Source organism: Diaporthe batatas (assembly GCF_019321695.1).
Source record: "Diaporthe batatas strain CRI 302-4 chromosome Unknown Contig00002, whole genome shotgun sequence".
In the NCBI taxonomy this organism is placed as follows: domain Eukaryota; kingdom Fungi; phylum Ascomycota; class Sordariomycetes; order Diaporthales; family Diaporthaceae; genus Diaporthe; species Diaporthe batatas.
This window is the reverse complement of record NW_025408549.1, coordinates 1,701,743-1,728,542: the sequence shown is the minus strand read 5'-3', so window position 1 is coordinate 1,728,542 and position 26,800 is coordinate 1,701,743. Positions and strand designations below refer to the sequence as shown.

The following is a 26,800-nucleotide window of genomic DNA, read 5'->3' as shown; positions in this document are numbered from 1 at the left end:
ACAATGAATGTGTACCTAGGTACCTGGTGCGCTATCTGTAATCCACCAGAGACGACACGTGGTGATCCCACCGCAGCCGTCCTACCGCAGCCATACCATTCCAGTCCTGTGGCCGGGGTGCCTCAGGGAAAAGCAACCCTTGCAAAAGGTTATTCCAACGTCTTGCACAAGGCACGTCAATCGAAAGACTGCACCTGGTCCATCGTCTTCGTCTGTTCTCATCTGTTCTATGGGCACATTTCGTCATGCCGTGTCTGCCTTTGCTGATCCCGCGGCCGCACGAATCCGTCCAAACCTTGTACGCCCGAGGCGGCAGGATGGCAAGATGGATAACTCCTGTGGTTCGCAGTTCGCAGTTCGCAGCGCCGGCCCAGGCAGGGAGCAGCCCTACCTCAGTGCCAGGCCCACCAGCTCGGTGAACAAGCTTCTCCTCCCGCTCCTCTCCCACAGGGTTCGTCTTCTCTCACCGTGCTGCCCTGCCCAAGTCTCAGGTAGATCATGCTCGGTCTTTCTGGGCAATTCACCACAGGCACCCACCCACCCGTACGCCAGTTCCGAATACGAGAAGCATGGTCGGCGCTGAAGACTGCCCTTTTGGTCCACCCTGTCGTCCGGTCACCTGGCGATCACCTCAACTTTACCGGTCCAGACAAGGTCTTGTTCCTCCGCCCGGCTTGCAGTGCTCAAGTGGTCATTTCTCATTGGGCCCGCAGGAGGCGATCCTCATCCCATCTTGCCTCCGCAAGCTGCCGAAGTGCTAGGGAACTTCCTAACCCCGCGAAGAACGGGATGGCCAATCCCCAGGTCCAATCCCGCTGGTGGTGGTGGTGCCGAAGCCACGTTCCCCTCACTTCGTCTGGCTTTGATGTTGTGCCTTGTGCCGACAAACGGCAGGGCTGCGTATCAACGGCGGCCACGCACAAGGGCATCTCGTTCATGGATAGGTCCTCCGGCGCTCCTCAGGGGTGGTGGGGTGGTGGTTCAGTAGTATCCCAAATCGGGAATTCCATTCGAAGCCCCTCAGCCATCAGCACAACTCTCACCCCTAGAGTCAGCTGTCAGTCACACTCCCCTTCAGGAAGCCTCGGGAACTTTGATTGTGCCTCCAAATGTTGTCCCCGTGTTCATCATACGCATGCATGATCTTCAGCATGATGCAATGCCGAAAAGGTTGTATTTGCCGGCGGGGGTTGTTTATGGGATATTGATAAAACAACACCATCTCGTCCACGATGATCTCGTGTGCTCCCGCAGAGAGGGTTGGTCACGCCAACCACTCGCTGTGCTTATACACGGTCCCTCCTGTCCAGCCAACCCAGCCCTCATTCGCTGTGCTCTGCTGAACACTGCCTGTCTTTCGTCTAGACGCCTAGGATGATCTCAACACTCGTTTCCCTCCTCCTGCTGTGCTCAACGGCCGAGGCGGCCCCAAGGATAAAATCCACCAAAGAGAAGCGCCTCTTTGGACCCACCGTGAAGACCACAACGCCCGAAGCCACCGTCGAGGGCAGCGTGCTCCCCTTTATCGGCTCGGCTGGCGGTTTCGTCGAGAGCTTCAAGGAAATCCCATTTGCCCAACCTCCCGTAGGGAACAACCGCCTGAGGCCTCCCGTACCACTGGATCCGAGCCGTTCTCTGGGACATGTCGATGCCACGACTCTGCTGCCCAAGCAGTGTCCGCAGTTCTTGTTTGGGGAGGACATCGATATCGCAAACGTCCCGGGGGTCGCGGCAGATATTCTGGAGACGGTAGTCAACTCGCCTCTGTTCAAGAACAACATCATCGGGGGCCAGGAGGACTGCCTGACGGTCAACGTCCAGCGCCCAGCGGGTACCAAGGAGGGAGACAACCTGCCCGTGATGCTGTGGATCTTCGGAGGCGGCTTTGAGCTCGGCGGCACTGCGATGTACGATGGCTCCAACGTCGTCGCACGGTCGGTCGAGCTTGGCAAGCCTGTCGTGTTCGCCGCGGTCAACTATCGCGTGGGCGGGTTTGGCTTCCTGGCAGGCAAAGAAGTCCTGGCTGAGGGAAGCGCCAACCTTGGCCTGCTAGACCAACGCTTGGGCATGCAGTGGGTAGCTGACAATATCGCGGCCTTCGGAGGTGACTACCTTGAACAAGCCCGAAACATACCGTGCTGTCTAACAAGCCAACAGGTGACCCAACCAAGGTGACGCTCTGGGGCGAGAGCGCTGGAGCCATCTCTATATTTGATCAGTTGATAGCCAACAACGGTAAGATCTCGCCCGTCGATGAGGTGCTTTCCGGCAGGCTGACGGTCATACCCAGGTGACATAACGTACAAGGGGAAGCCTCTCTTCAGAGGAGCGATCATGAATTCTGGCTCCGCTGTGCCGACCGATCCAGTTGACTGTCCCAAGGCACAGCAGGTCTACGACGCCGTCGTTCAGGGGGTTGGGTGTGCGGGAGAGGCAGACACGTTAAATTGCTTGCGCAAGGCAGAGTATCAGGTAAGCACGCCGTGCCGTACAACGCCTGTTGCTGTTTGTCTACAATGTGGTGTGCCAGCATTCCTGCGAGCTTGGCTGACACCATCTGCCCCCAGAAACTCCTCGATTCAATGAACTCGGTGCCCGGAATTCTTTCATTTAACTCCCTTGCCCTTTCTTACCTGCCACGTCCAGACGGGAAGTTCCTGATGGCGTCGCCTGAGACTATCGCGACCTCTCGCAATCTTCCTCAGGTTCCTTTCATTCTCGGTGACCAAAAGGACGAGGGCACCCTCTTCGGCATCTTCACCAGTAATATCACCACCGGAGACGAGTTCAAGGACTACCTCAAGACGTTGTACTTCACCAACACCGACCCGCAGATTGTGGACCAATTTGTAGATGCCTACCCCGACGACCCGGCCCAGGGCTCGCCTTTCGACACAGGCGACGACAACGACATCTACCCACAGTTCAAGCGCATTTGCGCACTTCTCGGAGACGCCGTCTTCACAATGTCCCGGCGGGCAGTGCTCAACGTCTCAACGGAGATCCAGCCAGGCGTCAAGCGCTGGTCGTACCTGAGCCAGTACGACCAAGGGACACCCGTGCTGGGGACAACCCACGGCAGCGATCTCCTCCAAGTCTTCTACGGAATCAAGGACAATTTTGCCGCCTCGGCCATTTTGAATTACTTCCTCAACTTTGCGTACAATCTGGACCCCAACGACGCGTCCGGCGGCACCAGGGCAACAGAGGGCGAGCAACTCATCAACTGGCCCGACTGGGCGTCCGGCAATCAGTTGATCCAGTTTGATGCTGACAAGGCGAGCCTGATACCCGATAACTTTCGCCAGCCTCAGTTTGAGTTCCTGCTGCAAAACTCGGCCAACCTGCACTTTTGATCTTCGACATACCATTTGCCGTGCACTGTTGTATGTACATGTTTTTCTCTGGGTTCCTGCTACTTCTGCTGAAGAATCGGGGCACAGTATATATGAATGACCACAAGCGGCGCTCGTGTCCCATGTTCCACCCCTGGTGTTCTCGTCCAGTTACACACTACGTGTAGTTATTTCAATGTTCACTATACCAAATTATACCATTTCTTTCGAGAGCATCAATCTTACACTGAAACCTGGCCGTATTTTATTTGCCCCATGGCGGTCCTTTTGTGCGTCACATACGTTATCACCGTAATACCGTCACACCTCCCCCAACTTGGATAATGTCACAGCAAAGCCTCTTTAGTTTACCTGGATATCTGTCTGAGTTAATGGACAAAGTTATGCTGTAGGAAGTTAGCAAGGTACTGAGTACCTAGGTATCTTGTAAGATGTTATTTTATAGGAGGATATGAGGTTGTCCCGTTGGAGGTTATTCCGTAGAAGTTTTGGGGGCAATTAGCGGATACCCAAACCGACGAGCGTACAAACCTCTATACTCGGCAGTCTCACCGCCATTGTCAATAAGACGATGACGAGAAACTCCCCGTTGTGTTATTTCTCTGAGTGCGGCAATCTCACTCGTCCCGAAGGATTCCAGACTTGGGACATCCAACCTGTTCCGCCTCTCTATTCCCGCCTCCAATCCACTCTCTGGCTCATGTCCTGGTGGCCTGATTCTCCGGTCAAGTTTCAGCAAGTTCGAATTTCCCGTTACGCGCCCCGCCCCCCCCTCTCTTTCCGCCTGGATCGCGTTCGTCCCAGGTAAAACTGGTCCACTAACCAGAAGCCTACATGTCCCAGCCCGTCGTCCCAAGTGTCGGCTAATGTGTGTCATGCGGCCATTCTCTCTGCTCTTGAAACCAACTCTCTTGGTCCCTGGAGCATCACCATCTCCGTTGTTCCAGTATGTAGTGTCAATATTATCATTTCGGGGCAGTGTGAAATGCACCAACTGCGTGGTTCCAGTCCCCGCTCATCCCTGTGTCGCAGTGGCAACATTATGGCTGCTCTTGGAGATCCTCGGCCGTGCCAGGGTCAGGTCAGGACGAATTCCTGTGGCCATTCCTGGCCGGGCTTCGACAAGCTCGGTACCCCATGTTCATGTGGCCTTGGGTTTCCCGGAACAAGCAATACTCACTGTCTGGTAGCCTGCAGCATGTTGGAGAATGTACACCTGCAGACAGAGCCATGTTATTTTGTTCGTCTCCCAATACTTCTGGCATGTAATTGAACCTTGGATGGTGTAACATGTTACAAGTTGTCTAGATTTTTACGGGAAATTTCAAGTCAGCAAAGAAGTTCCCATAGGTACTGAAAGATAGTGATGATGATGATGAGAAAAGGGGTGAATGTTATGTATAAAGTGCTTTTGGTAAAGCATTGGGGCATGATAGATTGAAGAAAGGGGCCTGAGACCTGGCATTTGTGGGCGGGGTGATAAGGGCTTCATTGGCTTCATTGCTTTCGACAGCTGTCTTTGCTATGGCCCCTCCACAACCCATTGCCAGCAGCTCAGGCAGCAGAGCTCCTGAATGACCTCTCAAGGTTGCATTGAACTGGTTCAAAGATTGGCAAATTCGTCACTTCAGGCGAGTGACTGTTTGACAGGCATCAAACGTGGTGGGGGAGGCCCGGGCAGACGCCAGGCTGGCAGCTGGAGTGCCAGTGAAGGTGAATGAATGCTCGCTTGCTGCAAGCTTGGATGAGCCCAAAATCAGACGAATCACCAAGTGCACACCCCGAAGCAGAGAATTCTTCTTTCACAAAATAATGATCTGGATCCTGTGTCTAAAGTAATGTCCATCAGGGCAATTTGGTTGCATATCACGATGACCAACGCAAATGACAGACTAATGTTTTCCCTCCACCGCAGCGGCAGGCAGGCTCAATGAGCCAGATCCTATCGGTCATCTTCGGCTTTCAATCCCCCACCAAACTTGCACCATTCAGCTGGACAGACGGGAACAAATAGCTTATTAATTAAGGAAAGTAATGGAAGACCGCAAATCATTCATCGAGTCTTCAAATCGTCTCGTCATGAGAACCCCAACACCAACAGCCATTTTGCCCTTTTCCGTGCAATGAGAACCAGATGTGATGAAGAAACTCGCCGCGACATCCCCGCGCTGGCGCAGGAGAAGCGTTGATGACATCAAGTATTAGGAAGGATCATATGATAAAAAGAAAGGGAAGCGCAACACGTGGTATCTCGAATGATGGCCTGACCAGACCGACCCCTTTTTTCCAGTTTCGCCGTCCCCGTCGCCGACCGTACCAAAAACGTAGCGTGCCTTGACGCCCAAAACAATACCAAATCTCATCGATGAGAGAGTCCAAGAGGTGTAAACACCCGGCAGTTGAGCATCCAGATTTTTGAAACTCGAGAAATAAATCCTGGATTGAATTTCAGAAGAGCTTGTGCAACGCTGGGATACAAGACAGCTAGTAGCGGTGCTGCTGCTGGTGCTGCTGGTACTCTCCGTAGCCGTAGGTGGGCATGCCGTTGTTGCCCATGCCGTTCATCGACGGGAGGGAGCTCATCGAAGGGGGGCCACCGGACATAGACAAGTGTCGCTGCATGTGTGCTGGGTGCATGGAGGACGTGCTCTGAACGCGAGCGTGGCCGTTGCGCGTGCTGTCCCAGTCGGCTCCACCATCGAAGGCTCCGTCCATCTGGCCGAAGAACCGCGCGTTAGGGTCATTGGAGCCCAGGCTTGGGTCATAACTCTGTCCCTGGTAGTTCGGGGGTCCTCCATAGCTCTGAGGCGGCGGGTAGTTGGCGAACATCTCCTGCGGCTGGAAAGCCTGGCTGGGCTGCGAAGCGTAAGGGCGGAAGCCAGTTGGGCCGTTTCCGGAGTTGTGCAGCACAGGGTTCTCTGACACGCTTCTAACGTGCATAGGACGACTCTGAGGCGCATAAGACTGGACAGTGTTGTTGTCCGGAGCCATAGGCACACTGACGTGGCGCTGAGGAACAGGAGCGGGCAAGACAGTGTTGCTACTGTACGACTGAGGGCTCCAGAAGTTGGGGTCGGCCTGGTTCTCGGCAATGGCTGCAAACCCGTTACCCATCTGATACGGATAACCCTGATTCATGCCACCCAGCGAGCGGTGGGTGAGGTTGTGGATGGGCATTTGGTAGGTACTGGCGCCAGTACGGAAGCGCTTGTTGTCCTGGCCGAATGCCATGCCCGGGCGACCGTTGTAGCTGCTCATGGAAGGGGGGGCTCGGTAGACCTCAGACTTGGTGTGGCGGTGGCCGCTGCCGTTGCTACCGGTACGGCGGACAGTTGCCTTGGGCCTCGACTCATTACCATCGGTGATGATCTCGGGGAGGATCTCGATGTCGGGTATCTGCTGGATCTCCCCAGCGTCCATTCGGGCCTTGACATCCTTGATGATTGCAAGCATCTCCTCGGTTCCGTAGTCCTTGTTAAGCTTGTCTTGTAGCCAGCCAGGGATCGCTGTGCCGCTGCTGAACTCTTGGTCATCGTCGTCCTCGTCGTTGAAGCGGCGCTTTCGTGAGTCAGACTCCTGGAGGCGCTTGGCCTCGCGCTTACGAGCCTGCAAAGTCCAGTGCTTGAGCACGCCTTCTCCTCGCCGACCGGTCTTGATGTTCTCCTCGCTCCAATCGTGGACCTTCTCGATCTGGATCAGAACAAGCTCGACTTGTCGAATCGCATAGTCAGTAGCATTGCGATAACGAGACCTCTGGTAATGCTTGCGACAGTAGTGAACCCAGATTCCATGAGGGATGGCCTTGGTACAGAGCTTGTTTCGACCGAAGATGTGAGAAATAGCCTTCCTGAGCGAAGATCCAGTGGTACATGGATCCACGAACATGCACTTGGGCTCAGGTGGGGCAGAGCGAGGAAGCACCGGGGCCGTCTGGGTGTTCTCAGCTGTAGAGGTGGTCATGGCAGTGTCCGAGCCAACTGACTGCTGCTCATCGGCCTGTGGCGACTTCGGGGGGGTAGGCTCAGCCATGGGGCCAAACGAAGGATAATGATGTGATCTTTGTTGGAGAGAGGGGAAATCTGGAGCTGATACCGTCCTCTTGTGTGCCCGAGAAATTGAGGCTGAGGGTGAATCAGGCCGCAGAAAAGAATTAATGATCCTGGAATCACTTGGACTGCAGTGGTGAAAGTCAGCACATCTGATCGACGCGTCGCAGTTGCTGATGAAAGAAGAGCGCGCCAGGAGACCAGGTCCGTGATCTTAAATATGTGCTGGCCGAGAAGCAGTCAAGAAGAAAGAGAACAATACCAAATGAACCATTGCCAGTCTGCCAACCAGAGCACAGATGGGTCACAATGGGACGAACAATTACAACTGAAAAGAAGTGACTGGGCTAAGTGGGTCCCCCACAACCTGGAAGCCATTCACATCTGAACAATAGAGGGGTAAACACTGGACGGAATAACACAGCCAAACGACCCAGCCAAACAACACGTATTGTAAATTCACTTTAACGTACCTTGCACTTCCTGCAAGCGCTCTGTTTCGAACCAGAATGGCATCTGAGGGCGATCGGGGTCGGTCTGAATGCATTGAGCTATCATTGTCCGAGGCATCAGGGGAGACGTCGTCAAAGGCCCTCCTAGATGGTGAAGGGGGTTGAATCTCAACAACGGTTGGGCACGTCATCCCAGAGTCGGGATCAGACATCTGCCTTTCCGTTGGGGTTGAATCAGACATATAGGAGTTCATCGGCTGATACTCGCTCACTGTGGACAGTGATGAGATTCTTGAGTGCGACCGAGAGTGACTCGAAGTATTTGACGACATCGTTGTGTATGACGAGAGGCTGCTGCGGCTGTCTGAGAACTTGTGCTTTGGTGACCTCGGGCTGGTCGAGCCGACGCTGTCAACTGGTGTTGCTTCTGTGTAGAAGGAAGGTTTGGCTGCTGGTGAGTTTTGTACGTTCTTGACGTTCAGGGTCAATGGTAGAGAGTATCCACCAGCATCCCAAGGTGTCCTGCTTCGTCCGGCCAGCCTTGATTCGCTTGAAGTCCGGACGGGCACCATCCTGTCTCCTGCCTCATAGCCACCCAAGGTGACCGGGCCTGAAGCACGCCTTGCGCCTGCGGCTTGCGCCGCTCCCGAAGTGTTTAGTAGCGAAGTGACGTTCATTGAGCCACTTGTGGTAGAGGCAGTACCTGGCAAAAACGTCAGCTTCAACTGACCCATACGGATGAGGCTCCCAAGGATCAAAGAGTTGGTCCATGTGCTAGATCACCATGCCAAAAACAAGTATCCACTTAGGTGACTGACCTCTGTTGTTGAAGTATGCCAGGTTGTGATGGCCGAATCGGCGAGGATAGACAGTCCAATGCTTTCGTACTTGTGTTTACCACCTCTTTCGTTTTAAAAAATAGTCGGGCGAGCACCTCCAACCTTCTTGGGCAGCCAGCTGTCTTATGAAGGAAAAGGGGCAAACAGTGCCTCGTAGCGCCAGACCTCGTAAGCTGGTCCTCCCAAGCTGATCCTCGCAGCACTCAACCGGTTCACTGGACAAACACTGATTGTCCTTGGATGTCGTACAAGCTCCCTTGGCAGGCGGTTGTGATGTGAGGCTCACACGTCAAAGAGGTTCCAGGGAGACGTCTTCGTTGGTTGTCTTTTATGTCAAGCAAGCACTAAGCACCCATCGAGGGCCACAAAGATAGAGGGATGTTTGTCGGCTCAGGTATGTGACACGAGGTGATGGTGACCTTGTTGACGAAGGCCCGGTTGGTTGTTTGATCTGGCAGTGATGACCCAGGGTCGTGGGATTCCTGGTGAGGGGGTACAGGAGACAAGAAGTGAAGGAAGCGAAGAAGCCTCAGTGGAGGGGGTTTTGGTATTAAATGTTGTAAGTTTGTCTGATGAAGCAGGTGGAGATGTTGTCAAGTGTCACGATGTAGGTTGGATGTGGACGGGATGGGATATCTTAGTACTTTGTAGTACGATCCGTGGCAGGGATAGCAAAGAGGAATAAGGTTGTCGAACTCCAGGACGGGATCAACGTTTGAGTGGCACTGACAGTTCCGAAGTAGATTCAAACACTTGAAACACCAAATCCCAGGAGCCGGACAGGTCGAGCAATGGCCATCCGAAAGATGGCAGAAGAAGAAATGGCTTGAACCCCCCCCCCCCAATCGAATCGGAAACCGAAGAAGCCGAACGAAACAAGCAACGAGCAGCTGTCCAGACTAGCTGGACGGATTCCCTTTGAGACGGATGAGACGCGCTGGGACGATGCCTCTGAAGTCGAGTGTGGACCAGCCAGAAAACGCCAGATGAAGTCGCCCAGAGCAAGCCACCGTCGATGAGATTAAGATCAGGATCGGGTGAAGAGATGCGTCGAACAGATATGGTAAAGAATCCGGTCCAAACTGTTGAATGCTCCTCTATTCACCTGATGAGGATAAAAAGATGAGTTTCAAGACCGGGCAGACAGAAATGTACGGGGGTGATAGTCAAAGCTGTCGACGGTGACGACTCTCGGGGTGACGACGACAACTACGAGAAACCACTCAGCAGGAGGGAGCCAGGAGCACCAGGCACGAACTAGCAACGGCGCCAGGGGAATAGAAACAAGGCAGTGCCGACAACGCATAAAGCGTGGAGAGGTGGCTGAAAAGGAGATCTGTTTGGCGATCCGAGAAGGGCAAGCCTGGCATACTGGGGAGGAGGGGAGGGTTCAGTCCATGTTCCAAGAGACAGCAACGGGCCACACAGCGCTGGAGGCAACTCACCCCTGACCGGAATCAATGCGTCGAGGGTGAATTTGGAAGGGAGGGCCAGCTCTCCGGCGGTGGCAGCAAGCGATGGGCACGGGAGGGCAAGGGAGGTCAAGTGCAGCAAAGAGTTTCCAGTTGCGGCAAGGCAAGGCAGGGCGCCTCACGCATTGAGGTAAAGCCTTCACAGAATCTTGAGCAGTCCCCACAGGTAGGTTTTGGCCGGGGCTCTTGAGCCTCCCGAGTGGTTCAATCGCCCAGCGTGGTGGTCCCTGTCTCGACCATGGGTATGGATCTTTGGTGTGGGTGTAGGTGATACGTGCTCGCCGAGGCCCGCCCTGGGGGTAGTGCATCCACTTGCCGGCGCCGTTTGAAAATAATATCCTTGTATCAGATTGGCTCCGGTTGATCATGGCGTCAGATGCTCGTCTGATCCGAGGCGGAGCGATCACCACAGGGAAATCCACGGCCGACCACTAGCTGCCCAGGCTGCGTGTACAGTCCTTGCTCCCTTTGTGGGAGCCATGCGACGGCATCGTGGTCAGGTACGTACTCGGTCTCGAGGCGCAGCAGGCAGGGGAGATCTGCAAACTGAGACCCGGGATGGGGCTTGAAACCATTCATGTGGGCAGACTTGTCCGATAGCACGAGAGCACCTTGGGGTAGGAGGAGCTCAGAGACTTGCTAACCACCATTGTAGTCCCTGGTCGCATTGTCTCTCCCGCGATCATGGACGATTAAACGCAAGGGCGACAAACTCTGGTCACTACCAGGAAAGAATGAGGCAGATCTGGTAGATTTCTGGGATCAAGTACCGAGCTGCCTTCTGCAGCAATGCGACAGCCGGAAGCACCATGTTCTAGACGCGGCCTGGCTGCCTGGGTGTGCTGTCGCTGGGCAGGGAAAACCGAACAGTTGGGTGGATTGTACGGAGTACCAGGAGCACCATAGTCACTGCAGGTGGGCGCGGGAGAAGCCGCACAAGGTGCAAAGAAAACCTCCGAACGGGGGCGAAGAACACAGCGGGACCATGACTGCCAACCCAACGTGTCATTTCCTGCGGCCGCGGCCTGGTGGAAGCGAGCCCCGAAAAGCGGTTCCGTTGCGCTCGGAACCTGCTAATTTACCTATTTCCAGCATGGGCGCTACCTGTGAGTGAATCGCTAGTCTTAGCACCTATAACTGCAGCGAGTAAGGGCCCTCGGCCCCAGGTGTTGAAGAGGAGGCAAAGGTGGGGGTTCACATGTGAGCTGCCTTTGCCCGTTGCCTCCCAGGCTGTGAAACCCTCTCCGTTGACAAGGGCACCACCGGAGGCTTGGAGGCATAGTGAGAGATCGGCATCAAATACCGTTGCGCCGATCAATGGGGAAACGGACGGCGGCTGAGGTTAGCAGGCACACGAGTCCCTTGATGCGCCTTGAGCGGGAAAAAACTCTAGTCGATTTGCCGGGCCAGCCTAGAACAACAGCCGCCAAGTACCACCGCTGACAGATGGGGCCTGCCGAATTCTTGTGCAGGTTTCGCTGGCCTGGCATTTCCCATCATCTGTATTCCGCGATGGCGGCATAGATCTCAAAAAGTGCCGTGATAGCTGTCAGACAGCCTGACATCAGATTCGTCCACCAGGCTCGGCGTCGGATGGGCCAGCGGCTGCGCAGCACACATGGGATGTCGTCGGTGGGTGGTGAATTGAGTCCTGACGCGATTGGTCCGTGGGATTTGCTGGATGTTTCAGAAGAACCTGAGGCAGGTGGGAGGCGGGCGACGGTGCATACGACTGGAGAACGCTGCTGCACAGTCAGTGCTCACGACAAAGTACAACTCGGTACCAGAGAGAGGTCGGACGGGCGACGGGCTGTGAGTGGGTGACTAGCAGCCCGGGCAAGGTTGAGCCTAGGGTCGCAAATATGCAGAGCAGCGCTGAGCGGATGCGGGGCCAACGAGGGCGACTGTCAGATTTCGCGTGGGCTAGGTGGCATGGGTGCAGATGCAGATGCATGCATGGGACTGAACTGATGGGTTGACGTTGTGTCGCAGGCGCAGTGCGCAGCCCGCAGGTCGCGCTTTTGCCTGTCTGATGAGTGTCTGCCCCCCTCTGCCCCCCCCCTCTGCCCCTCCGACAGCCATGGCCATGGCATCTCCAGGTCGCAGGGTAGCAGTAGGGCAGGTGGTGGTGTGGGAGGAGGGCTCGGGTGTGGTGGACACTGCAGAGGTGGAGTGCTCAGCCTGTGTTTCAGCCGAAGTCTGAAGAAACTCGTCGGCTCCAGGGATCAGGTATCATCACATTCATGCGCAGTCGTCGCCGTCGTCGTGGTGGTTGTGGCCCGGCCTGCCACCTGCCAGTGTCCCCCTGGCAGCCTGGGTGCCAAGGGTGCCTGCTCTGGCAGTTTTGGCAGGCCGGGGCGTTGTGGATCGTCCAATGCTCGGGCTGAGAGGTGTCCCAACATGCCAAATTGACGTGCTGGGGGAATGCCACGGGTTGCCCTTGCACACTGGCACATGCCCGGATAGGCATGCGATGAATCCACGGTCCACGGTTCACGGTTCACGGCCTTGCTGTCACCCAATTAGGGCAAGCCGTGCCATGCATGACCCGCAGCGGCGCAGGCAGCACGAGCCTCAAAAGTTTGAAGTTGATAATAACAACAATGACAATAATACCAGGGCGGCTGTCAACATCGCGCATCGACGATGGACGTGGAGTTGGACCTGGACAGGGAAACGAAGGGGGCCTGGTCCTTGCGGAGCGGTCGCCCGCTATGGCAGGTGGGACTCTGTCGGTGGTGGATTACTCGTAGGGCTCGTCAACCCGGCCCAGGGTGGGAATGACGCGAGGGCGGTTCCTAAAATTAGGGACAGACAGCAAAGACGTACATAGTACCATGCCTGTGGGCCATTTTACAACTTGATAGAGTTGGCCGATCAAGCGAGTACTGTGGTAGAGTGGTCCTCTTGCTCTGCGGCAGCGGGCTGCAGTCGAGCGAGCAAGCCCTCCCTCTCAGCCTCGTGCGGGAAGGACCAGACGGGGCCAGGACAGAGACGACGTGCAATACTCCGCCCCACGGACAAACACATCGACATGTCACTGACGACCAGCCAGCCAGCCAGCCAGCCAGCCAGTGCCAGCCAGCCCAGCTTGATCCGGTTGGTGAGCTTCGTCCAGGCTCGGGCGCTGCTGCTTCAGACCCAGATTGAGCTAGGCTGCATCCGATTCGGGTGCGACTCGGTCATGGATGGCCCTCTCCCTCGGCCACCTTCCCGCCCTCACCCTCACCCTCACCGACCAGATGCTGCTGTACATGACTGGCCCGGAGGTCCGGTCTTGTCTTTGGGTGCTGATGTTCGGCAGATGAGATGCAGCGAGGCCAGCCTTGGGCCCAGGTCGACCCCGTCTGCCCCGCCAGCCCCGTCAGCCGTGCCTCTGGCCTCGTGCCTCTTGTGGCCTCGTGCCCTTGTGCCCTTCAACTCGTCGTTTCCCCACCAAGAGACCAGGACTGCAGACTGCAGACTGCAGGAGCCGCCGCCAGCCTGGTTTCATCTGATGTCTCCTGAGGCTCGAGGGTTAGGCCGGGGGCAGCCCACATACTCTTTTGGGCCAAGTCTGTGCCCACCCTCGTCGCCTCGCCTCTTTGGTCTCGAGTCTCGAGTCTCGAGTCTACCCGTCTGGTCTAGCGTCTACCTTCAGCCTGTGCCATCCGGCCTTTCGTCCCTTTGACTGGCCGTCTGGCCGTCTCCCAGCTTACCTAACAGCTCCACCTTCGGACCCGACCCCTGCCCGTCCCGTCCCATCCAAGCCCAAGCCCAAAACGCTACCCAAAGGATAAGCCCATGCGATGAACTCAGGCCTGGACCGCCTGGTCCATTTTGGTCCACCACCGCCGGGCTGCCAGGCAGCCCTACACCTACCTACTCCGTACAGCTCACCGAAAGCCTGTCCTACTGGCCGGTGGCCTGCGCCATGGACGCGGATGATCGACCGGCAGCTCCCAGGTGAAGCTGCAATGAGCAACCAATCGCGTCCTCGTGCCCTTTTGCTTGACACGCCAAACACACCTCCACCCGTACCTCCACCCGTGTTCGCGGGTCCCAAACAATGATCGCCCAACGACCCACGGCCCACGGCCCACGGCGTTTTCTCGTCGACTGTCGACAACCCCAGCTGCCCACACCTGCCCACACCTGCCCACACCTGCTTACCTGCCGTTCTGTCATGCGGCGGCAGCTCTTGTGAAACCATGCGAGACCAAGACGCTCGCTCGGCACTCTGCCGAATCCTACGCAGTCACACCCGCTCCGTCGGCCGAGTCCCAGGGAGTCGTCCGTCTCTCCGCCGCATGCCCACCCTGCTCACCCTGCTCACCTCACCCTCGCCCTCGCCCTGGCCCTTCCTTGGCGAACCAGTCGCGTTTGTGCTAATCTCAGAACACAAACACTTCGCGGCGCCAGCAGAGCAGATCGCCCTTTCTGTTTGATTGACGTCCCCTATGCCACTGTTTCTGTCATGCGCACCCAGGACGAACTTAGTCCTCGCCCCCTCCCCCATATTTGACCATGCCAGCCCGCTCTTTGGGACAGGACATCCACGTGAAGGATGAAGCTGCGCCACGATTGTCAGTGTGACAGCAAGGGTGCTTCTTACCAGACGAGTGAACCCTCGACTCGAGTCGAGACCTGGCGTCGCATTGCCCGGCTCATAACTCGACAGCCATCTTATCCGTCGAGCCAGCTAAACGGTCCCGCCCTATAGGTTTCATCGCCCACGAATCAGCTTCCTGCTACCCTCAGACGCTCCCAGCCGTCCAAACTCTAGCCCTGTCCCACTTTGTTCGCAATCATACTCCGGTTACGATTGGCTAACGAGATGTGCTACAGTTCCGCTCTCATCGTCGCGTCTTCATTCACCTCGCTGACACTGTCACTTGCGGCCCTCCGTCCTTTTGGAGACACGATGACAACCTCAACGACCAGATGCCAAGCCTGACAAGAGCCTCCCGGCTGTTGTTTCGCCGGGGGTCCGAGTGGGCTCCCTCCCCCGCCTATGCTCTGCCCGGGGCGCATCTCAAATCATTTCCAAGCTTGTCAGAGATGTCCAGCCTATCCGACATCCGAACTCTTCGCGAGCCCTTCTGTTTCTCCTGCAAGCCTGCAAGTCAGTGGCTGAAACCAAACATGAAGAGCTCAGAATCACCTTCGGCCTCTGAAGAGCTAATTTGCCGATTGTTTGGACTAGAAGCACGTGCCCCCATTCTCACGACATCCAATGTTTGGTCCCATGCCTCCTGTGTCCAAGCTCCCAGTTGCCGAGACTGCGTTTGCTGGCGACTATCGAGGCACTATGAGCCGTTTGCCCATGGTCTTGCGAGTGCGCGAGTGCGCGAGTGTGGGTCAACTGGCCTGCTTGTACTACCTTGCCACCACCCAAGCTGCCACGACCGGGCGACCGGCTGCCCAGGACCTTCGCGCGTGCCTGTGGGTGGACTTCGACGAGGGTCCAAGGTCCGGTCCCCTCGCCACGCTCGAGAAGGCAGGCACTGGCTCTGGGGGGGGGGCACCCACCTCGATCTGAATGGCGTTCGTCCTAGGTCGGAAGCACTATCCGCTGGGCTGCAACGGTCTCTCATTGGAAGTGGGGGGGGGGCGGCGAGTAGGGCGCAAGAGGGACATCTTGGCCTCCTTGTCATTGCCGTCCAAGGAATGGATGATGCTGGGTGGACCGCTTACCCAGGGACGGTTCGAGCGTCACAGCATGCACGCCCGTCTCACGCTCCTCCTCACGACCCCTGAGTCGGCCTACGAGAGCCAGTGAGACTGGTCTGATGCCCTAGCACGTTGCCTTGCAGCAACCTTCCGGCCATCCCGGGGTGTCCAGCGCTGAAAGCGCAGGGACTCGGTCGCTCCTTGTGATGTTTGCGAAGCTTAGGCATGCTTTCTACCTGTGTGGGAGGTAGCCGCGGGGTGGTGATGAGTGGTGGCACTGCCTTGTACCATTTGCCCACCCCTTGTGCCTCCGCAGTGCCCATACGGAGTACTATCACTGGTTGTTAAAGCAGTCGTGATGTGCGACCACGGCAATGGAGTCATTAACGGCTTGCAATGCAGATCGAAACGATCAGCAAACTTAGTCCCGTTTCCTGTCTTGGGTTCAAACTAAACAAACTGCCGTGAGGTGAGCACTTTTCCGCCCTGGTGGAATTTCATGCTCACCGCGCATAGGGTGACACTCGCGAGCAAAGGGGCTTGAAACGAAGGGCTCCTTTGAAACAAACAACGGCTCCGCCTCGCATCGTTCTCTCGGATTGGGTGAAGGCGGTGGCCGGGAGCTGAAATCGAGATGCAATGCCTTCGGACGAGGGCAGCAATTGTTGCTCGGGGGCGAATGGTGAACAGCACGGATCACGATGAGGCCAGGCAAACAGAACTTGGTACACAGCACTTTGACATAGCAGCTGGCCCTCGGTAACTTTGTCAACTCTTGTTGTCGTCAGCCGGTGAGTCAGGAGAGTCCAGAGGGAAGGGTATCCCGATCACCGCCCAACACCTTGCCGCCTCCCTCACTTGGTCCCGTCTTTGGACGACGGGCGTTGAGGGAAACAGCGGGAAGTCGTCTCGGTCTGGCCTTCAGCAGAATTTGGCCCAACATGCGGCTTCCATTTCAGCAAATTTTATGGTCCAACTTGAGCCTGGGTTACTCCAGTGCCCGGGTTTGGTGGTCGATTTGCTCTTCCGGTCTGGCACAGTCCCATAGGACCACCTTCAGACGGCGTCCATCGGAAGAAGCTATCATACATATGTACTCAGGCCGTTTCGTGGACTGATCCTCGTCTCATCGAAGATGCCGCCCCCCCTCCCCCCCCGTTTTCCCGACCCACAAGCATCGCCACCACCAAACCTTCACCCGTAAGCACAAGTGCCCCGTTGTACGGCGGCGACCAGGTCTCTAGTGGGGTATGATTTTCATACCAGTACTACATTGTAATGACTCTCAACTTCTACTTGCAGGATGCAGCCCTCAGGATTGTGACAGCGAACCGAAGGTGCGCGACAGGGCGACGCTAGTGCGGGTTCTGGGGTTGGGCGCGCACACCACGAATGTGGATGGGCGAACAGCTCGACGTCGAACGGGCAGGATAAACGCTGAACAGGGTTGATGATGACTGCATAGTCGTTTGTGCGTACAGTTCGGGCCTTGAGCTCCCAGGAGGCAGACCTGAAATTATCTACAATCACAGCAAAAGGAGCCCTGAGGGACCAGTAGCTCAATTATGAGTAGAGATGAGATGGGATGAATCCTGCAACGACCAACCAACCAACCTTTGAAGTCGGTGAACAGAACGAGCGTATTTGTTTGGATCTGTGTCGTCCAAGAGCTTCTGACATTTTGGTGGTATACACAAGGAACAATGGATTATTATACAATGAAACCAACATGTCTCCCGCCAACTTACCGCCGCATCCCGCTTGTACATCGTTGCAGGAGCGAATTCACGATCCTTCAGGGACTCTTCTGTCATCAGACAAGCGCTGAATGCACTCTGCATAGCTACAACGTAAGACCGCCCCCATTTTGTGTTACCACTCAGTTTCCCATGCCACTGGAACTTTTGCGCCGGCTATATATTCGTACATGCATGAGTGACAGCAGTCTTCAGGCTACATATGGGGGAGGGCACACACACACACCGTCATTCGCATAATTGTTGTGCGTACCAAATACTCGCCATCTTGTTTGATATACCTTGGGCCAATCACCTCTCTCAACCACGAAGCGACAGGGCCCCAAATTACTTGCTCAGAAACCCAGGCACCACTGCTAGCATCTAGCCTTCAACCCGGGGCGAAGACCTGGCCCCTCCCCCACACCACCCCATCTGGTTGACTAGCTTCTCTAACCTCACCGACGACGACGTGCTACCTTCTGTGGCTCTGGTTAGGCGGGGCAGAAGATGAAACTCGTCGATGCGCCACACATCGTCAGTGGTGTGAGGTGAGAGAGTCGGGTATCGAGGGGTGGGCCGGCCCGGCCGGTCGGCCGCGTAATCCCACCTTGGCTGTGGTAAATGGGATAAAGACGGGAGGGCTGACACGGGACTTTTTCGTGGGATTCAAGGATAAAGGTGAGATAGCGATCGGGGTAACCGGGGAACGAGGCGGGGAGAATGTTGAGAGTGGGTGGCCCGGCCTATCGGGGGATTTGTTGCCTCCCCTGGTGCCAGACGCCCCGGATTTTCCACCTTGACGTGGGACGGCAGCAGCTTACCGCTTGATACTGGCAGGGAGGATGGGGCGTGGTCGATATCTCGGTATAGCTGAGGGACTGATGGTTACATGACTGGAAAGATACCGCTGGTGGTGGTGGTGACGCTACTGCTGTGTAGCCGTGACACAGGCGAGGGCCCTTTTTTATTCTTGGGTCGCACGTCCACCTTGTGGGCGTGCAGGAGTGCCCGGTGTCGATCGGTGAGGAGATATTGGCTGGGTGCCGCGAACAGGGGGCTTGCACGGGTTATAGCTCTCGCCATGGGTGGTTGCCGCGAGGGTCGGGGAGGGAGAACGATCCTCCCACGCGAACACGATACCCTGGGCGGTGGTGAGATGGGGGTCAAGGGCTGGGTGGCTTGTCCTGACCGGCTCCTGGTCACCTGGCCGGCGACGCTGCGCGGCGTGTCAGGCGAATGAGGAGCGGACGGCCACCTGCCTCAGATAGCGGAAGCTACGAAGATGACGGCAGAAGCACTACTCGGGCCGCCGCGTGGCAGCATGGAGTGACAGTCCGATTGCACAGGCAGACCACGCGAGGGGTGCAGAACATGTGTTGTTACGCAGGGCCGAATGCGGCCGCAGGTCAATCGCTTCGAATCGGCCGTGCTATCATCATCTCTTGCCTGCTCAATCTGATCTTTTCCAGGGCAGGTGAGCTCAACTCCAGGCGCCGTGCATTCACAAATCGCAAACAAACACAATGCGCTTTGCCAGACAATGCACGCGAGAACTTGACCGCCGGCAAGTGGCAACGAGGCGAAGGGCGGCGCAGGTTGCTATGGGGGCCAAGCAAGCAATCACGCCTCCGAGTATGTCTCTATCAGGGCAGAGCATGGTGGCAGGCTGTCGTCAGATCGGTGGCACCCGCTTGAGCTCACAGCATCACCGGGCGCGCATGCAGGTATCCGGGTGTGTGTCGACCTCGAGTCGTACAAGATTTGGGTACTGAAGCACAAGTTCAGGTTCACCTCAAACACTGCCTAAATATGTCGGTGAAGGGGGGGGGAGGTGGATAAACCGGCGCGACTGCGTACCGTGCTGTGGACTCTGAACATTTAAGAGACCGGATATTCGCACCCACAAAAACAGAGGGTACACCCATACTACATATATAGGCAACTTAAAGATCAAAGTACTCATGTTAGTACCAAACCAGTTGTCTTATAGGCTAATCCTATAGGAATTTACCCCATAGGAGGTTGTCCTATTAGACGTTGGTTAGTAGGAAATTATCCCATAGGATTTTATTCCTTGGGGATTGAGTGTACCCTCCATTTTTGCGGGTGCGAATATGCGATCTCACATTTAAAGGACATCGGCAGCGGTCTCGGAAAGGTGCGAGAAATGGTGGTCGGCTGCCCTGTGTTTGCTTGAGTCCGTTCTCTGTCAGGCATTGTATCAGTGACGACGGAGTGGTGAGAGCAGCTTCGTCGCAGTGCCAATAGCATCAATCAACTTGTTCGCATGAGGCGGTAAACGGTGATAATACGTAGAGGAGTACTCGCTCAGTCTTTAGATTAAAGTCTTTCGGTGGAATCAGTGCCAGCCTGAAGCTATTACGACCTCGGGAGGAGGTTGCCGTTGATCTCTGGGTGCTGTAAACTGAAAGCGGTCCGCTTAGAAACGGCCCTCTCAGATCGTCACGAATAGAAGTGGCAAACAGGTGGGAGTTCAGTCAAGGCTTCGTTGTTTTCAGTAGAAGTATCTCAGGCGCCATCATTCCAATAGATTTGGGGTATCGATCGCGTGGACTCCATAAACCCCCCAAAAAAAGAAGACAGAGGAAAATTCCCTGTTTTCAAAGCACGTCGGAGTCATCGTCATAGATGAAGATAGACGAGGCCAGGCTCTTTGTTATGCCACTTTTGTCCTCCTTGAAAGCCGGCTCCTGCTTGGTCTCAGCCTTGGTCCTTGCGGCCAGGCCAACCGATGTAACCGAATCGTCCTCGATTTTGACCTTCTCATCGGCGCGCTCGCCCCCTCGACCACCTTGACGACTGTTAAACCGCGAGTCCATGTCGGTGTCCTCTAAGGTACCGTGCTCCGCCTTGATCATGTCCTCGTTCTCTGCAGTATCCTGCTTGAAACTCCCAAGTATCTTCTCCATTCGCCTCCTGTAGAATGTGTCCAGGCAGTTTCGGCGCTGCTCCTGCGTCCAGCCTTGCACAACGACAGCAAACTCCGTGGTGCTGGAATAGCCAAATTCCCGGGCCATGGTGCAAAATTGTCTCTGCATGACATCATCTGGTGGGTTGAACGTGTATGTGTAGCCGGGCCCATCTTCAAAGGCCTCATTGACTAGCTTGTCTGCGAGCAACAGGCTTCGACCTTCGGGGTCATCAAGATCCATTTCCTCCGCGAATGCAGCGCGCTTCGATAGCTGGGCCTCGACTTTGCTGGTCCCAATGACTTCGGAATTCTCATGAGTGTACTCGACGCCTGCTGAGGCTAGAATCGCTTGGATTGCATCCTTTTTGGGCTCGTTGGTCTGCTTGGGGACATCACCTGAGGCCTCTGACTTGACTAGAGCGGCCAGCTGGCTTATGCCGTTGTCCCGGTCGTCATCGCCTGGCATCTCTTTCTTGATCTGACTGAACTCACTGTCCTGCTCGACCTTGGCCATGTCAACATCGAACAGATGCACACCGGCTCTCGCTTCAGCGATGTTAGTTGCGTTGACAATATCTTTGAGGACCACTTTGTCAGTCTGAAACGTAAAGAGGTTCGCCAGGCCAAAGAGCTCGCCCTTTCTTGATGGATCTTCCTGCACGCCCTTGAAGTACCGACGCTCGCTTGATGCGTTATAGCCGATGTTGGCCTGTTGTTGCTTGTAGATTTGTCTTGCATACACGATCTCCTCTATCGTGCCAGCAGAGACGAGGCGGAAAACCTCGACATTGCGAACCTGACCGATGCGGTAGGCTCGATCCTGAGCCTGGAGATCCCAAGATGGATTCCAGTGCGGGTCGAATACAACCACCTTGTTCGCCGATGTAATGTTGAGGCCAACGCCTCCCGCTTTAGTTGAGATAAGGAACACAAACCGGTCCGGGTCCGAGTTGAAACTGTCCACCTCCTTCTGCCGGTCCGCATAAGCCATGCTGCCATCGAGGAAACTCATGGTGTAGGTCGTCGTGCTCGTGAACAGATGATGAAGGATCTTGAGAAGACGAACACTGTGGGAGAATATGAGAACCTTGTCCGAATTCTCATACCAAAAGCTGAGAAGCTTCTTCAAAATCCTCCATTTACCACAGAACTTTGAGTCGGCCAGCAGCTGGAGCGAGTTCCGATTCCTATAAACGGTCCTCCAATCCGAGACGCAGCTTGAGAACCTATCTAAAGCAGCATCCCTCTTCTCCTGGGAATCTTCGTCTTTTGGAAGGAGAAGAGTTACGTGGTTCGAAATCTTTTGCATAGTCATAATGGCCGGAAAGACGAGCGCCTCCCAGCGCCTTCCATCTGGCAGCTTCTCAAAGCAGCACGAGCCTCGCTTTTTTGGTTTGCCATCGGTGCCAACTGCACCACACTCGCACGGTTCAGCACTCCGTCTGACCATTTGACATTCGTCGCTTTCCAGGTAATTCCTGTATGCCAGCCTCTGGTAGTCCGTCAGCGGGCAAAACACAACCCTGTCGGATTTCTTTGGTAGTTGATGAGCTATGAGTGATTTCATTCTTCGAAGGAAGAAGTCCGGTAAGACCTTCTGCACCAGATCGTTGGCAACTTTTCTCGCCCGGCTGAGCTGCTGAAAGGTGGCATCGTGGGACTGGCCCAGCGTGAGGGGACTGGTGATCCTGTATTCCCATTCAGAACTAGACCCAAAATGAGCAGGGTTGGTCCAGTTGAGAAGGGTCCAAAGCTCTTGGTATTTGTTCTGTATTGCGGTCCCAGTCAGACCAATGCGACAGAGAGCGTTGACCTGGTCCATCGCTTGTGTGATCTGGGTGCGGGTGTCCTTGATCTTGTGGCACTCGTCAGCGATGACAGCATCCCAAGGGATCAGGTTGATCTTGTTCTCATCCTTCCTGTATGTTTCGTATGTCGTGATCATGACCTCCAGGGTGCTATTTTCTGCTGACTTCAGGGCATCCTGCTTTTCGGAGCCGTGGTAGAGCGCGATTTTCCACCAGCCCCAGCGGTTGAGCTCATTCTTCCAGTTCTCGATCAGCGATCCGGGGCAGATGATAAGCACGCGAGGATATTCCTTTTCTCTACCGTAGCGAGACATCTTTCGGAGCCTCTTTCCATCCCTCTCGTCTCCAGTCTTGCCGAAGGCAGCAACCAGGAATGCAGCAACCTGGACAGTTTTCCCAAGGCCCATATCGTCCCCTAAGATGCATCCAGTCTGATACACGAAGTGGCGATGTAGAAATTGGACACCTTCAACTTGGTAGTCTCGGAGGTATTGTGCAATGCACGCCGGTATCACGCCCCCGGAAAGATCCAGGACGATTTCCTCGCACGGCCTACACGGCTTGATGTCGTCGAATTTGGGCCGCCGTTCTAACTGTCTCGGATCCCTCTCATCATCTGAGAATTCTATGTCTGCATAGTCGGGTGGCAGCTTCAGGCCGGCCGCGGAGAGTTCTTCCCTGTTCTCCTCGAAGAGCCGGCGACGTTGGCGAATATGGTCCGGCACAAGTGCTTCGACAAGCCCATCTCCGTCCAGGAACTCCGCGTCGTCTTCGCCCTTGATTGCGTCAGAGAGGCTTTCCCCCTTGCCCTTGCCCTTGCCCTTGCCCTTGCCCTTCTTGGGCTTCGAGACCCTGCCTGAGGTTCGTTTTCGTTTCCTGCTCTGCATAAACTCTTCGTAGAAATTGTCAGGGTCGTCGGCAAAGATGTCGTCTGGGTCTTCGCACTTCCGCCTGCCAAGGCTCGGCGAGACCGACCGACTATCTCCAGCAGTAGAGGCAGTTGCATCATCATCTGAGAGATCCATAGGCTCTGCTGGTAGTCGTCGCGATGCCATGGTGGCTAGCAGTGCTCACGATAGCTCAAGGCCAACGCGTTGGTTGTGATAGGCCGACTTGAGGTTGATATGTCGTCATATTCAACGTCCTGATGCAAGAGCACATTATCAGGAGAGATCACGGGGGACTGGTAGGCTGCAGTCTTTGTGGTTGGTTTCGAGAGAACAAGCGACGCGGCGTTGAAAGAAAGGGTAGTTCACATGCGGTGGCACGCGTCCAGTGCTGCTAGAAGCCTTTGGTACGGAGTAGTACTGCACGCGTCCGAGGGTATGAGGGGCACAGGAACCCCACAGCGGGGCCCCTCCCTCGGCGACCTGGTAGCTCACATCTACAGTAGGGCCGAAAAAGTCTTAGGACACTTTAAAATCCTAACCCTCACATTCTAAATATACTTTAAATAATTAACCCTATAATAATATAAAAATAATAATTATATTAATACTTATTAATTTACTTATTATTTTATATATAAAGATTTTAAAAAATAAAAAAATAAAATCTTTTTAAATAATTATATTAAATTTAAATATTAATATACTTTTTTAATACTTTTATTATAAACTTAATTTTAAAATATTAAAAATATATGAAACTTTAAGTAAAATTTATTATTAATATATAATAATAATTATTAAGATTATTAAAGAAAGATAATTAATAATTAATTTAAAGATATAAAAGTTTAAAAAAGTTTTTTTCTTTTTTATTTAAAAGTAATTTAAGTTATTAATACCTTTATAGAGGATCTTAAAGCTTAAATTCCTTAATAATTTTAAAATTCTTTAATTTTATTATTTTTAAAGTTTAATAAAAGTTTTAAATAATTATTTTTAATATTATAAAAAATATTATAATATATTAAATATATTATATTTATATTTATTAAAAGGTTAAATTTTCAACTATTTTATAATATATTAAAACTTAAGTTAAAGTTAGTAACTTTAGGTGTAGAAATAAGAAGTATCCTAAGACTTTTTCAGCCCCACTGTAGTAGCAACCTTGGAGCTGACTTGTTCGATAGTATGTACAATTTTGTCATGTTGATTCACCTGCAGTAAACCTTGACAGAGACATTCATTCAAATGGACTCCAAACTGTCCTTGAGATCCTGTAAACAACTCCAGCTTGCGTGCGGGGAACATCTTGCCGCCAGCCTCGAAGTCGTTTCCGCCTTCCAGCAGGAGCGCCCGGACAAAGACCTTATCGGCCATGGCATCTTGATGATGGTAGATATACGAGGTACACGTAGCTTGCCTTTGTTGTGCTCATATCATCAGAAACGCTCCAAGGAATGGTGCTTCAGAACCTACCACTGGCGCCCTGATATGTGTTTGCGCTCGACCTTCCCTTTGCCACCTCCAAGTCCTCCCTGAGCACGCTATATTTGCACGAGTAACGGGCCGCCCCCGAGTTTCTCGCACTTCGTGGCCCTGCTGAAGTGCGTAAGATGTTAGTGGCGCACTTTCTGATGAGGTGACCAAATCCCTTCTGCCACTCGCTCCAGCATGACATGTCGTACAAGCTGTGGTACACTTCTGCCTAGAGAGCCTGGTATCTGCGGCCCAAAACATGTCGTTCATATCATTTGCCAAGTTCCACAAGCGTTTAAAGCACCTAATTATCTCCCATTTTTGACGCATTGTACTGAGGAGTCCGATCAACCCTCGCTGATCCCGCTGGCTGTACCTGGGCGGGCAAGTCAGGCGGAAGAGCAGGCTCTGGCATGCGCCATCCCTGAAACAGTCGTTCCCGGTTGCTCAGTGTCTTCGTCCTCGCGCCCACGTGACCTTGAGAGTTGCATCGAACCCTTCTTGCATCCTGTGAGAACTCAGTCACCCCATACTTGCCCAAGGTGGGAGGGGGCTTGCTGCTCCTCTTTTGATGGCTACTGGTGCACATCCGGCGGGGTGTGGCTCGGGCCCGATCATTCATTTTGTGGGAGACCGAGTGCTAAACTTGCTGGAAACCCACCCCGAAGCGTTGCGCGAAAACCGCTACTAGCGCGATGTCATGGAGTGTTCATAGTTTTTATAACATACAATGTCACTAGGATTCATCCAGAACATAGTCCCCCTCAACTCAACCAGCGACAGATATATCTCGAGTAGAAAGTTAAAAGGCTTTAGCCACACTGTATTTTTCCTTTACACTATATAACCACTCATTTCTTCCCCAGTCTAAAACTTGTATATAAAGTCTTTAATAACTTTATATATATTTTTATAATCCTTTTATAAAGGAACTTTAAATTTATTTTTTCTTTTATTTTTATTATACTTTTTTATATTATTAAAAAGTTAATAATTATTAATAATAAAAGTATAAACTTAAAAAAAATAAACTTATTATACTTTTTTTTTATTTTTTTATAAATTATTTTTAAAACTTTTTTTAAAAGTTTTAATACTTTATTATAAAAGTTTTAAAAATAATATATTATAAATAAACTAATATCTACTTATTTAATAATTATATCCACTTACTTAATTTCTATTAACTATTTACTTAATATTAATTTTTTTAAGTAACTCCTTTATATTTATAAATACCTTTTAAGTTAATACTAAAAGACCTTATAGTATAATTTCCTTCTTTAATTTCAATACTTTAAGTATAAGCCTCTTTTAATACCCCTTCTAGCACCCCTTTTAGCATACCTTCTAGTATACCTTCTAGCACCCCTTTTAGTATACCTTCTAGTATATATATATTTAAGTACTAATTAAGTATTTAAATACTAACTAAACATTAAAAGGCTAGAAGTCTAGAGGGTTAGAAGGTTAGAAGGAGGGTTAGAAGGTTAAAAAGTATATACTCTTTACCTTTACCTTCTTAACTTCTAGCCCTTTAGTGTTTAGTTAGTATCTAAATACTTAGTTAATACCTAAATGCATATAGGTTAGAAGGTTTAGAAGGTGTGTTAGAAGGTGTGCTAAAAGGTGTGTAGAAGGGGCTTATATTAAAAGTATTAAAAATTTAAAGAATCTTAGTTAGGTATATAGTTTTATATAGGCTCTATATATAAATTCTTATACTAGGTAAGTAGTTAAAAAAAATTAGGTAAGTAGATATAATTATTAGGTAAGTAGATATTAGCTTATTATAAATTATTTCTTTATTTTAAGTTTTTTTAAAGTTAATTATGTATTTAAATAAAAATTAAAATATTAATTTTATAAACTTATTTAATAAAAGTTTTATTATAAAATATATATATATATTTAAAAGGATAATTTTTAATTAAACTTTTTTTAATATAATTTATTTATACAATAACTATTTTTAAAGATTTAATCTTATTATATAACTTCTTTATAATATTTTAATTAATATTACTATTAAAATAATACCTTTTAATTTTATTTATATATTATAAAAATAAAACTATAAATATACTTATAATATTATAATTATTATTATTAATATTATATTCTTTTTAAATATT

At 52.6% G+C, this 26,800-nt stretch overlaps 5 protein-coding genes across 5 annotated transcripts; 2 read left to right on the top strand and 3 right to left on the bottom strand.

Annotated features, from left to right (window-relative positions):
* Positions 1-101: 101 nt before the first annotated feature.
* KVR01_001483 (uncharacterized protein) lies at positions 102-3,546 on the top strand. The gene is made up of 4 exons (XM_044781247.1): positions 102-2,104; positions 2,158-2,235; positions 2,291-2,472; positions 2,568-3,546. Exons 1-4 carry the CDS (start codon positions 1,375-1,377, stop codon positions 3,354-3,356), a joined length of 1,779 nt encoding a protein of 592 aa, XP_044649438.1. The 5' UTR covers positions 102-1,374; the 3' UTR covers positions 3,357-3,546.
* A 2,294-nt stretch (positions 3,547-5,840) lies between these two features.
* KVR01_001573 (uncharacterized protein) lies at positions 5,841-9,177 on the bottom strand (the record flags this gene model as incomplete). Its single annotated transcript, XM_044790024.1, has 3 exons — positions 8,673-9,177; positions 7,876-8,557; positions 5,841-7,530 (listed from the first exon to the last, which is right to left on the bottom strand). Exons 2-3 carry the CDS (start codon positions 8,529-8,531, stop codon positions 5,841-5,843), a joined length of 2,346 nt encoding a protein of 781 aa, XP_044649528.1. The 5' UTR covers positions 8,532-8,557; positions 8,673-9,177.
* A 5,981-nt stretch (positions 9,178-15,158) lies between these two features.
* Positions 15,159-15,686, top strand: KVR01_001499 (uncharacterized protein; the record flags this gene model as incomplete). Its single annotated transcript, XM_044784908.1, has 2 exons — positions 15,159-15,269; positions 15,351-15,686. 2 exons carry the CDS (start codon positions 15,159-15,161, stop codon positions 15,684-15,686), a joined length of 447 nt encoding a protein of 148 aa, XP_044649454.1.
* A 4,439-nt stretch (positions 15,687-20,125) lies between these two features.
* On the bottom strand, positions 20,126-23,601 carry KVR01_001458 (uncharacterized protein). Its single transcript, XM_044781943.1, has one exon. The coding sequence runs from the start codon at positions 23,349-23,351 to the stop codon at positions 20,178-20,180; it is 3,174 nt and encodes a 1,057-aa protein (XP_044649413.1). The 5' UTR covers positions 23,352-23,601; the 3' UTR covers positions 20,126-20,177.
* A 783-nt stretch (positions 23,602-24,384) lies between these two features.
* Positions 24,385-25,032, bottom strand: KVR01_001624 (uncharacterized protein). Its single transcript, XM_044782960.1, has 3 exons — positions 24,875-25,032; positions 24,666-24,785; positions 24,385-24,609 (listed from the first exon to the last, which is right to left on the bottom strand). The coding sequence occupies exons 1-3, from the start codon at positions 24,993-24,995 to the stop codon at positions 24,434-24,436; spliced, it is 417 nt and encodes a 138-aa protein (XP_044649579.1). The 5' UTR covers positions 24,996-25,032; the 3' UTR covers positions 24,385-24,433.
* Positions 25,033-26,800: the final 1,768 nt, after the last annotated feature.

Coding starts and splice junctions, on each gene's coding strand:
- KVR01_001458 (XM_044781943.1), bottom strand. CDS start 23,351: ATGGCATCGCGACGACTACCAGCAGAGCCTATGGATCTCTCAGATGAT.
- KVR01_001483 (XM_044781247.1), top strand. CDS start 1,375: ATGATCTCAACACTCGTTTCCCTCCTCCTGCTGTGCTCAACGGCCGAG. Junction 2,236..2,290: donor TCAGTTGATAGCCAACAACG/GTAAGATCTCGC, acceptor GGTCATACCCAG/GTGACATAACGTACAAGGGG. Junction 2,473..2,567: donor TGCGCAAGGCAGAGTATCAG/GTAAGCACGCCG, acceptor ATCTGCCCCCAG/AAACTCCTCGATTCAATGAA.
- KVR01_001624 (XM_044782960.1), bottom strand. CDS start 24,995: ATGCGTCAAAAATGGGAGATAATTAGGTGCTTTAAACGCTTGTGGAAC. Junction 24,786..24,874: donor GCAGAAGTGTACCACAGCTT/GTACGACATGTC, acceptor GCACTTCAGCAG/GGCCACGAAGTGCGAGAAAC. Junction 24,610..24,665: donor CACATATCAGGGCGCCAGTG/GTAGGTTCTGAA, acceptor AGCACAACAAAG/GCAAGCTACGTGTACCTCGT.